Genomic DNA, 12,349 nt, shown 5'->3' on the forward strand with positions numbered 1-12,349 from the left:
TTAAAAAATAAATACATAAATAATTTCATGTTTTTAAGTACAATATTATGTTACTCCACAGCCCCCCACCATGGGGGGCTGATGCTATGACGAGGGAGGCTGCAGCCCCCGCAGCACCCCCCTTCCCGTGCCACTGCTCTGCTTCTGTCTCCTTGAACCCAGTCGGCCTCTGCAGATGGCCGCTCACACTGAACCTGGTTCTGCTGGAGGTTTCTTCCTGTTAAAAGGGAGTTTTTCCTATCCACTGTCGCTACAAGCATGCTTAGCGTGAAGGATTGCATTCCAGTCAATGAGCCGATGCAATGAACTGGTTTTCCTTAGATAGAAAACTTTGAATCAATTTGACCGTATGATCTGGTGAACTGTATCTGGTAAAGTGCCTTAAGATGCCATAGGTTGTGAATTGGCGCTATAGAAATAAACTGAACTGAAATTTAATTGAATTGAATTAAAAGACAAAAATAATAAATTATTATGTTAGCATGACACTGCAGTTTGTTGAATGCAACCACAGTGAGTTACTGGTGCATATAATAAAAACAAACAAATGACATAACTATGCCCAGTTTAAAAATGTTTTTTAAATATTCTCCAAGATTTGGCTGCTTCGTTTCTCCTTTTGTGTTTCATGCATGACTGGGATTGCACTAAAAGATACATGGAAAGGCCAGGTTTTTATTATTTTAATTTTAGCGTGATTTTAAAAAAAGCATGAGAAGAATATGATTTTCAGTAAAATAAAAAAAAAATAAATCTCTGCACCAGATTCATCCATGTGTAAATTTTGATCTGCAGCCCTCTGATTTCAAGTGTTCCATGATCTCCAGACTGCGTAAAAGCTACAACTGAGCAGACAATGCTGCACAATAATTTTTGCCTGTTTCCTTGTTTTTATCTACTTATATCTCTGCAAATGCATTCAGAGGGAATAATTCAGGTAGAATCTAAGCTCTGACACCTGTAGTTCCTCTCTGTGAGGGATATTTATGTAATATTTTACAGCTGCTGCTAACAGATTTTCCCTTTCCTCTCCCATCCTGCTTCATTTCTGAGGTATAATGAGAGAGGAAAGCATTTCACATTCTGCCTCCTGGAGAGGTCCCATCTTCCTGCTATCTCTGAGCAGCCACCTCACGGATATTTTGAAAGTGATTTTAGTCTAATTCGAAAATATCACCAAGCCTTACAGTGCCTTGCAAAATTATTTACTCTTCTGCTATATTAAAACTTGGTGCATTTTCTTGGGATTTTATGTGTGCGACCAATTCTAAGTAGAGCACCAATGTAAGGAGGAAAAAAATCCATTGTTTTCATTTTTCTTTAGGAGAAATAATCTTATTTTTGTATTCAGCCTCCCAGAGTCAATGCTTTGTAGAAAGCGCACATCTCTACCAGATTGCACACCTGAACGCATAAATGTTTATTTTGAAAATAAGTTCTGCTTCATCTGAAAAAGAAAATTATGAGCGTTACAGCAGGCTTTTTGGAAGACCCTCCCCCATGGATATTTTAAATAAAACTTCTCATAAGATTTTTTTTTAACTCTTCCATGAATATTAGATTTATCCTGATGTCCCAGTCATTCTGTCAACAGAAACAGGGAATCACTTCATGAGCCTCTTGGCTGCTTCTCTGTTTACTGTCTCCATCATCAGATGATGAGCTGAAATATTGTCTATCCTAATCAGGCCTATTTTCTCTGCATAACTCTTGCAATTAAATGCACATGATTAAACAAATTCTCAATTTTCCCCCTTTTTCAGAAAATCAGTCCAATCAGGTCCTTGCCTTCCAGTGCTTTGCCTCCTTGCTTCTTTAATTTGTGGAAAAAACCCTAAATCTCCAGTCTGTTCGTCTTCCAGAAGCTTCTCCTGCCCTCAAAATTTTACTGCTGAAGTTAAAACTCTTCCTGCCGAATTTTAAGTGGACCGACAACATTACCCTAAAAGCTCCGCCCACTGTTACCTGCCAAAACTAGATCTTGTTGATGGGCTCACGACTTCTTAATAGAAAGTAAATCTTTTCAACCCAAACATTTGAAAGCCATTCATCTTCTTCTGTACACTATTTAAGTATGCGTTGTTCCACCCATAGAAACATGTGTGTTTATTCCTCTAAAGTTAATAAAAGGGGGCATGAATAGTTTTACAATACATCGGTTCATATGGAACTTGTAGTTACAAGTAGTTACTGAAACATGAGTATTCAGGAAAAAGAAAAGTTATATAGAGCGAGTTTTGTTCCATTATTGTTGCAAGCAAAGAACAGGTTTTATAGATGGAGATTTAAAAAAAGAAAAAAAAAGAATAAGGAAACACAATGCAGAAACTTTGAAAATTGTTTTAACCCAAAAAAGGTGTGAAGAGTAACTTTACCATTTTCTCCAATTTTATTTATTTATTTTTTATTTTGTTTTTAATATTTATTTCATATGTCGTGTTTTCTATTTTTATTTCTCCAAACTTTATTTTGTAACATTTTTTTTACATATTTTATATTTTCAACTGTCTTTTTTTAAAAAGAGTTTAATGGATTGCATTGTTTTCAATTTGTGTATAACAAATCAAATTCTCTTCACTTTGAGCCAATTATATTAATTTACTCTCGCACACATTGATCAATAAAATGCTATTGCTAAGAGAGCAATTTGTAAAACTGAATTTAAAAAACCTGTTAATTAGCAAAAAATGTCAAAAATATATATTTTTTATTTATATATTTATTTAATATACTTTTTTTTTTATCTATCGAGTTATATATTTTTATAAATCTGGAAAATAAAATCTAAACTAATTTGACTTTTATTAAAAACGTTTTATATATTCAGAATGCTCATTTCTTAATTGCATTTTATTTTCAAATGTCCATTCACAAAATGTGTCCTTTGCTTGCACCAATAATGGAACAAAATTCACTGCATAAATTTGCACATATATGATCATTTCTTGTTTTTTGTGGCAGCTTTTGGATACCCTACCAAGAAGACCTGTGTGTTCATTTCCACTACCTTTAATATCATGTCAAAGTGTATGAATAACTGAATGAGAGTTTCCCTCTGGATTCAACACCATTAATTACAATTAAAGACAAAAGTAGAAAAGCTTTGATAAATATTCATCATCTTAGTCACCAGTTAATAAGTTTTGTTCAGGAGCAAACAATATTAAACTCGGGGAATGAAAAAGTTGCATCATTATCTGGCACCAGCTTTATTGAATGCAAATCGGAAATAGATGAATTTTGGTCAGTTTAAGTGCTGATCCCAAGCTGATGCTGCTCAGATCTCCCTAGCCAAGCCTTCCAAGATTTGCTGCATCTGGAGTGAAAAAAAATATTTAAACCAACTACAAACATGTTCATCATGTCAGGGGTAAAACATAGAGACTTAAGATCACTGGTTTAGAACAGTAGAAATCTACACATAATATTCTCAACATTTACCTCAGACCATGTGATTTGTCCCACCAGCTTTCCTCCATCTGCCACAAATAAAGGGTGAGCTCCAGCTATGCTTAGTACACTGTAGGCCTGAGAGGGAAGAAAGCAAACAATGTGAAAATACAGATTATAATCAAATGATTTTGGCTACATTGATTTCTAGATATGAAATAAATTAATTGCAATAATGCAGATAAATCTGTTTGTACTCCTTTTAATAAATATGTTTTTTATATATATGTATATATAATATGTAGTTTAATGAATATCATCCCAGAAATCCCCTTAAGAAAATGCAATAAAAGCTTTTATTGACTTAAAATTCACTTTATAGTTTCAAAGCAATCAATCTATGACTGTCTGTTAAGCTTGGCTATAAATATGACGAGACTCTGCAACCATTTTTTTGCTTTTTTCCCGCGGGTCATTAAAGTGGATAAGGTTTAATGTTTTTTTCTTGCTGCATCAACAGAGCACAGTATAAGAGAGGTAAGAAATAAAATCTTCAAATCTCACTGAGAGAAAGATAACTGCTGTAGGGAGCTGGAGATGAACACATTTCCAAAATAACATACCAGCAGGTTGTTTAGACTGCCTTCAATTAAAGGCTTTTTCTCCTCTACCATCATAAACATGAGCTCAGTTTGCTTAGACTCAAAGTGGAAATATGTGCTTTTTTAAGATAAGACAGGAACAAACACTCCAGGTGAGTCATGCATGAAGCAAATAAGCGGATGATAGTAGATTGATGAAGCTGTGGACCCCCAGAGAAAATGGAAACCTGATAGAGTGAATGGCATTGTGGACTCTCTGAAATACAAGGGAATTCTTTTTAACCCAATAGGATTCTTACCCAAAAGCATAAGAATAGGTAATCATTCGTTACCAAGTTAGCAATCAAAACGTGTGCCCAGATCACATCAGAAATGCTCTGCCCCTCATCTCTGGCCCCTGGCCCCAAAACCTTAAAGACAACATCTCTGAGTGAATCAGCGCTGTCTGATTGGCTCCACAAAACATTGACTGCACTGGTGGCCATGATTCTGTAAATACAATAAGTTCTTAAAGGTCATTTCTACAACAATGATTTTTTTCTAAAATAATACATCCACATGCAATCTGGAAAGGTGCAGAATAAAAGTATTAATTTTATATTCAACAAAATATACTTCAATAATTAATTTCACAATTTTAAGAATATACAGTAATCTATCTTGACCTAAAGTTGACATTATCTTGACATTCAATAAATGTCCCACATGACTTCGACAAAGGTAAGGCCTTAGCAGATAGTAGCTCCAACAGAGCGAGAAATGTCTTCTTCTTAATGTTACACCTATCATGTGCAAGCAGACCAAAAATGCTCAACTAAAGTGACAATTGGTCAAGGGTTTAAGCATTTGTGCAACTTAAGGAAGCAAAGCAGCTAAAGAGCAATGTGAAGGCTGTTGCATTCCTTCTGCACAGGTGTATTAAATGTTTCTAATGCTATCTAAAGATGAGGAAATTTGTCAAATCATAGAATGTAATTTTTTTATTGTCTAATTTTTTGATAAACTCCCTGTTCATTAATTAAAGTAAGACTTTAGTCAGAGTTTCTTTTTCTGATGTTTTTTGCTGTTTGTATTGAATGCTGTGAAACTAGAAAGATTTTTACTGATATTTTTTCCTTTTTAGATATTTGTTATGATGTATAACCACAGAAACCATAGCAAATTTTTTTTATTTTAGATAGTGAACCTCTCCAAGGCTGAAATATTACATCCGCTACCTCCGTAAGTACCAGCTAAGTTGAAAAGGCAACTTCGGGGATGCAGAGCAGCAGCAAGGAGACAAGAGAGGGAAAAGAAATTAAAGCCATGTCTTCCATCAATTATCATGAACAGTGTGAGATCTTTAGGAAATAAGTTAGAAGAACTCAAAGCCTTTGCAATGACCCAGCCAGAAAATCGACAATGCAGCATTATGTGTTTATTGAAACATGGATCCAGGATGATTCCTTGGACTCAAGCATTTCTCTCTGCCAGACTTTCTGACCATAGGAGCAGGAAGTTTCAGAAGTTTAGAATGTTGGACCCAGAATTCAAGCACACAGATGCAGAGGAGAGTGTTTACAAAGCAAGCGTTTATTAACTGCTCAGTGTAGAGCGGTTCTTCAGCTGGGGCAGGATCACTGGATACTCTGAAGAGGTGAAAACTCAGGTTAGGGACTACGAAACTGAGACGGGAAAGGATAATGAGCATGTGAGTCAATAACCTGGTCCAATCCTCAAGCTGTTTTTCCACAGCATGCGGCAGGATCTGCCACCAGAGTTCCAGGAGAGAAACAGTGCAGACTGAACAGAAGTCAACAAACGCCGAAGAACAGAAGAATCCGAAGGGATAATCCAAAGTCAGAGTTGATGCTAGAGCAGGTTTCCGGGCCCGAAGATCAGAGATCCAAAGAGGTACCCAAGGAGCTCCAAGCTGGGGTCAGGAATGAGATCCAAGGTCTGAAGACAGATCAGGCAAACAGAGCAGAACAGGGGCAAAAAATACTTGGAAGCCCAGAGCTCTCACACATGGCTCGAATAATCTATCACCGATGGCTGGGAAAAGGCAGCTTAAAAAGGAAACAGAAACAGGTGGATCTGATGAGTGACAATGAGAACTGGGCAGAGCTAAGCCGGTGGAAGAAATGAGCCAAAGCTAGCCATCAGTGCCAAAATCATGAAAGACAGATTAAAAAAAAAAAAAAGAGTGGAATATTCAAAGGAGGTGGGTAGACGCTGCTTGTGAACAACGGATGGCGTAATCCAGGACATGTTACTGTAAAGATCCATCACTGCAGCCCAGAAATTGAATTTTTGATTTTTGGCAATATTGTTTGCCCAAAGAGTTTACAAGTGTTCTTTTAGCAAATGTTTATATTCCACCTTCTACTATTGCCAACACTACATGTGAGGTAAAGTGCCTGCGTTGCCAAACAACGGAATGCATTTATGCCAATAACAGGTGATTTTAATCCAGCCTAACTCTTTGCTACACAACGTTTATCAGTTTTTCAGCTGCTGTACCACAGAAAACAAACTTTGGACTTAATTTTTTTTTTGTGAAATGTCAAGAACTCATCCATCTCCGAAGTAAAAACTCATAAGGGGAAATCAGATCAAAATCTTGTTTTTTCTCTGCTCAGATTATAAGCTACTTTATAAGAGAAAACCTGCATTTAAAGAACTGTAAGAAGATGGTCAAAGGAAGTTGAAGAAGCCCTGCAAAGTTCTTTTGAGACTACAAACTGGGATGCACTTTGTCAGCCACATGGAGAGGACATCGATACAATGAATGTTTGACTGACTACATAGACTTCTGTGTTGATAGCACCATCCCTACTAGAACAGTGAAATGCTTTCCCAATAATAAACCATGATTCACAAGTGGACTGAAGCAACTTATTAACAAAAACAGAAACAAGCCTTTAAGAAGGGAGGCAGGTAATTAATGAGGAGTATACAGAAGCAAGATAACATAAATCAAGGAGGCATACAGGAAGGCTGGGACACAAGTTCCAGCAAAACAATATTAGAGATACGTGGTCAGGGATGAAGAAAGTCACAGGCTTCAAGCAGTAGGTAGATCATATAGATCAAAGTTTGGACAGAGCGTATAAACTGAATACATTCTTCAACAAATTCATTTCAGGAACAACCTCAGCATCCTTCTCACTTGCCTCAGTTACATGGACATCCATCCTTCCCTCCTCTGCCATAGACTCTCCTGCTTCTATGAGTTTGTTGTCAGCCAAATCAGAAGATGCATGACGGCTGGAAGTGGGGGTGCTGCACCACCCCCTAGTGACCAGAGGGAGATTTTTTTTTTCTTTTTATCTATTAAAAATATTTTTGCATAATTTTTTTTTTTTAAATATGTTGGTATATGATTTTGACTTTTTTATCTTACTATAACATGTATTTGGATTTTAATTTAATTATTTTGAGGCCTAATCAACAGACATTCACAGAAGTTAATGGACAAGGCAATGTCAAGCAAGCTAGTGGTTGCAGCGTAAAAAGGTATACCGCTCGCGGCAGCAGACTAGTAAATGTACATAGTCTGATGACAGAAATATAGCACAGAAATGCATTTTTGGAAAACCACCCATTTGGAAAACACTAGTATCGCAACCATGACAACAGACCAACCAGAGTGGGGATTAGACAAGCCCATCCAGCCAACATCCAGTTTCAAATTTTCTGCACGGTGGTAATGAAACGTTCTCACGTTCTGTGGCACCAGCTTGGTTTGCTAGATGAAAGGGGCTGCATTATGTGGAAGACATTTTGATATTTTGAGTTTCATTTGTCTGAAAGCAGTTAGAAAAAAAGTCATACCTAGAGACAGATTTAAGAAAGACAACCCCTTCATAAATGCCGGCTTTTCAAATTGGCATAAAGCAATTTTTTTTATTGTGAAGTTTGTGAAGTTTAATAAACAGGGCATATATTCACCTGAGAACTGATTAATGATTATTGTGGTTAAAGATGTATGTGTGTTACAGCCCCTATTTGTGTGCAGTGAAGTTTATATGACAATAGATCTCCTCAATTAAATCTCAATCTATTTATTTATTTTTATTTATTGTATTTTAAACAGGCCTATAGGCTCATAGGTATTAAAAAAATCAATCAATCAAAATTACTTCAAGTGGCTCTGGAAGATGGTGCTCCTCCCTCCACCTTCCACCTGTCTGTCTCTAAAAGTCAAGTGAAGAGGCAACTGGAGAGAGTGGATCGCAATAAGTCACCAGGTCCTGATGGTGTCAGCCCCAGAGTCCCAAAGGTCTGTGCAGACCAGCTCTGTGGGATTCGACAGCACCTCTTGAACCTTAGTCTGACCCAGGAGACAGTTCTAGTGATGTGGAAGATCTCCTGCCTCGTTCCAGTACCAAAGAAAACTCAGCCAACAATCCTCAGTGACTTTAGGCCTGTTGCCCTGACATCCAAGCTCATGAAGGTACTAGAGAGACTTCTATTGGTTTACTCAGCAAACAAACAAGGAACCATTTGGACCCCCTGCAGTTTGCTTATCACCATTGAGTTTGAGTTTAAGATGCCATTATACACCTGCTTCAAAAAATCAAATGTCATTTAGACATCTGAGGTCCAAGTTCTTTGATTTCTCCAGTGCATTTTACACAATTCAGCCTTGATTTATGAGAAATTCCAGAAGACTCAGGTGGAGGCCATCTAAATCACAATTGCCACAGTTTGTTAGACTGAAGGATCCATGTGTAATCAAGTAGTCAGCAGCACAGGAGCACCAAGGGAAAGGTACTCTCTACATTCCTTTTTACTCTCTATATCTCTGACTTCCAGTAACATACTGAGTTGTGTTATCTACAGAAATACTCAGATGACTCTGCAGTCTATTAGGTGCATTAAAGATGAAAAAGAAGTTGAGAACAAGGAGCTGGTGAACCACTTTGTGGCATGGTGTGGAAATAATCATTTGATCGTGAATGTCAGGAAAACAAGGAAGATGATTGTAGATTTCAGAAGAAACAGGAAAGGATTTGAATCCTATAAACATAAGGGAAGCGACAGACCAGACTGTACTTCTTAAGGAAGCTTAGGTCCATCAACGTTCAGCAACAAGATGCTATTTTTATTAAGTCTTTTGTGAAGAGTGTGATCTCTTCCTCAGTCAGCTAGGGTAACAACATCAGAGCAAATGACTTTAAAAAACTCAACAAGCTAATAAAGAAGGTTTGCATTGTTTTAGGAACTCCTACGGAAACTCTGGAGATGATTTCACAAAGATGAAGAATTCATAAAGAGATTATGTATGACAGTATGAGCATCCTCTTCAGAACATTTTTAAACAACAGAATGACACCAGTCAGAGGCTTCTCCAGTATCTACCAGCAAGTGAGTCCCTGAATTTTGGAATCGCTCCCTTTTGGTAGAACAGAGGTGGGATTAATGAAAGCGAGGCATATTGATTTCAGCACTCTCCAGCAGATGACAAACCTAAATGGCGCTTTGTGGAATGTGCACTCTTAAGGGCTTGTCTGGTTCAAACAAAGAACCAACACAAAAAACAAACTACCTTCACATTCCGGATTTTCCAGGAGGTTTTAACTGAAGCCCAATACCAACACACGTTAATGACTCCTTCAAAGGAAATGCTCAAGCGTTTTAAAGGACGTTACTCAATTCACATACTCAAAGATGAACTGGCATGTCAGGATAAACCACACTTGAATACCTCACACATTCACTCTGGGACAATCTCTCCCTGCTCCTTCCCCCATTGGAGAAAGATTTTTATTGGTTGAAACAAAGTTAAGATCCTAATACCCTGTATGGATTATAGAGGTCTTAATCACATAAATGTAATAACCTAACCTTTTTCCCCAGTTAGACCTCCATGAGGCTTCATTTGGTCAGGATTTGTATATATCAAAAGAGGGGAAAAAACTGTTTTAAAGCTACAGTGTGTAATTTTCAGGGACATCTAACGTCCAGACTGCAGACCGCAGCAACATGAACATCTCCCCCCCACCACTTCTCCGAGCGTTACGGGACAAAATGTCTTCCAATGTCCGCATCACCTACCTTCTCAAGTGATGAGGTTTGTTTACATAGATAATTTTACAGATAGTATTTCATTAGTCTGTGTGTTCAGTACCGTCTCAGTTCATCTCTCTCAACTTGCCGTAGTTACTTTCGAGCGTAATGGGCGATCTCGCAATCGCTAGTTTGTTGGCTCTGCGCTGCCGTAGCGCAAAGATGTCTGCCTCCATGGCTGCGAGACCCGCTCCTATGTAATTATAAATAACGAATTCTAAGGCAACGCAAATATTAAGGTTAAGAGGCTGAGCTCAGAGATGATGATAAATAACATAGTTATGTATAATATATTACATTTCTGACTGTATATCCCTGTAATTATTACACACTGTAGCTTTAAAGACTATTTTAGGTCATTATAAGTCACTAGTAATGCAATTAATTTCCAAAAAAGTAAAAAAAAAAAAATACTGGACTCTGATACCTCGAGATGTTCTGGTCCCCTGTATGTGGGTGGGTTTTTACAGAGGCATATACCAGTATCGGGTATTGAAGGCTAACAAAGAAGTCAAAATGGGCCATTCTTCAGGACGAATTTGCATGTTTTCTAAGCCAAAACAATGCCACTCTATAAAGTCTCGAACTCACCACTAATTTTGACATTTTGAATGAAAAAAGCTTCCTGGGTGGAAAGTTTAATGTCATCAAACCCTGAAATTAATTCCAGTGGATATTTTTTTTTTTTGGAATAACTATGACATGGATGACTGAAAATCTTCACCAGCATAATGCAATTAAGCCTTACAAATGCCCCAGCTGTCTCTCAACCACTTGTTAAATACGCTCAAAGGATATATTTGGATAACTTTGCCTTTGTCATACTTGTATGACAAACCAGTTTTCAAGAGGAACCTTGAGGAACATCAGTCCCACTAAAAACAGGTTATCCAGACAGAGGAATGTAAATGCCTATAGAGAATGTGAGAATGAAAAATAAATGCAATCAGGACTAGCCAATGCCAAACACCTCAGAAAATGGCTCCATATTTTTTTCAGGCTTTGCTCATTTCTACTGATGCTCCATAAAAGATTTCAGTTCTGCCGTTTCTCCTCTGGAAACCATTTCTCTGGACGCTTGAGGCAGAAACACCCTCACTGAACTATAAGAGGTTTGCCTTGGCTCTGATACGGATACACCCAAACCCACACCCAACTCATCATGGATCTGGATGACCCATACAGTGGAACATGCGCTGTCATATGTCACTGATAACCTGTAGATGTCAAACTACATCCATGCACCTTCTTTTTAAAAGCTCACAAAACATGACAGGGTCAAACTGCATCAATAACCATTGCACCCAGATCCATGCAAAGCCTGTCTGTCCTAATCAAATCAGACCTACTTATGTACAAACTAAGAGACACTAATTTTCAAACAGCTGTACATGTTTTTGTATTTGTAGTTGTACATTTGGAGCAAAGTGGAAGCCAAAATCCTTGTTCATAAACACGGTGTGGCCAAAAAGGCCAATTCTTGTTATGATCTATGTCTTGTTTCCAGGCTAGGGTTGATATAATATGTTCTGTTTCTCCTTACCTCCTCTACTGTAGTGTCAGCTGATACCAGGATGGAGTTTTGATGTATGCTGCAGACCTCATCCAGCCGTTCCCCCACACTCTGCACAAAAGTATTTAGAATTCGTTTCATGTGGTGGGGTTCGTCGGCTTTAGCTGTGGTTAAAAATCTCTTCATATTTCCTGAAATAAAATTTTGGCCTAAACTGTTGTGTAATTTTTTAATAAGCAGCATTTATCTGTTATTAAATGTTATTTTCAGATTTATGTGAGTCATCAAATCAGTTTTGACACCAGGCTATCAGAAGTCCATCATGTTTCATTCCTATATTTTCTTTTTAACTCAAATACATGCTAAAGATAGGAATTATTATTAATCGATATTCTTTAAAGCTTTGCAGAGATCCCTGCCTGTGTATGCAGCCCTTTACCTGAGTTTGACAGTGGTGCAGAAACAGCAGCAGCTCCGATCGCAGAACATAACCCAGAAAAAGCTTTGAATCTGACAATAACAAAGAAGAAAGAAAGCCATTTGTATAGTCTCTGTGAGAAAGGGTTAAAGGTCCCAGACACAAAAATTGCCCATATGATTGCTGCTGAAATGCTCAGAAGTCTATTTTCACGAAATTGTCGCCTCAGTGAGCACTTTCACACCGATGAACTGTTTCAGCCTGTGAATGATTCTCAATACCTCTCCAACTTTTTGCTCTCTTCAAACAATCTCTCAAAGTAACAGTGAGTTTAACAATAATTTCTGAAGGCTTTTTATGTATTATGTGTCT

At 37.6% G+C, this 12,349-nt stretch overlaps 1 protein-coding gene across 1 annotated transcript in view; it reads right to left on the reverse strand.

The window, feature by feature from the left end:
* Window positions 1-3,277: 3,277 nt before the first annotated feature.
* LOC107099935 (chloride channel protein ClC-Kb-like) overlaps window positions 3,278-12,349 on the reverse strand; it is a 31,084-nt gene continuing 22,012 nt past the window's right edge. Inside the window, exons 16-19 of the mRNA XM_015398263.1 lie at window positions 11,999-12,160; window positions 11,590-11,670; window positions 3,442-3,528; window positions 3,278-3,316 (exon numbers count right to left, since the gene is read on the reverse strand). Of these exons, the coding sequence (XP_015253749.1) occupies window positions 3,278-3,316; window positions 3,442-3,528; window positions 11,590-11,670; window positions 11,999-12,160 (369 nt within the window). The remainder of the gene's footprint in view (window positions 3,317-3,441; window positions 3,529-11,589; window positions 11,671-11,998; window positions 12,161-12,349) is intronic.

Source organism: Cyprinodon variegatus, unplaced genomic scaffold, assembly GCF_000732505.1.
Source record: "Cyprinodon variegatus isolate N-32 unplaced genomic scaffold, C_variegatus-1.0 Scaffold921, whole genome shotgun sequence".
In the NCBI taxonomy this organism is placed as follows: domain Eukaryota; kingdom Metazoa; phylum Chordata; class Actinopteri; order Cyprinodontiformes; family Cyprinodontidae; genus Cyprinodon; species Cyprinodon variegatus.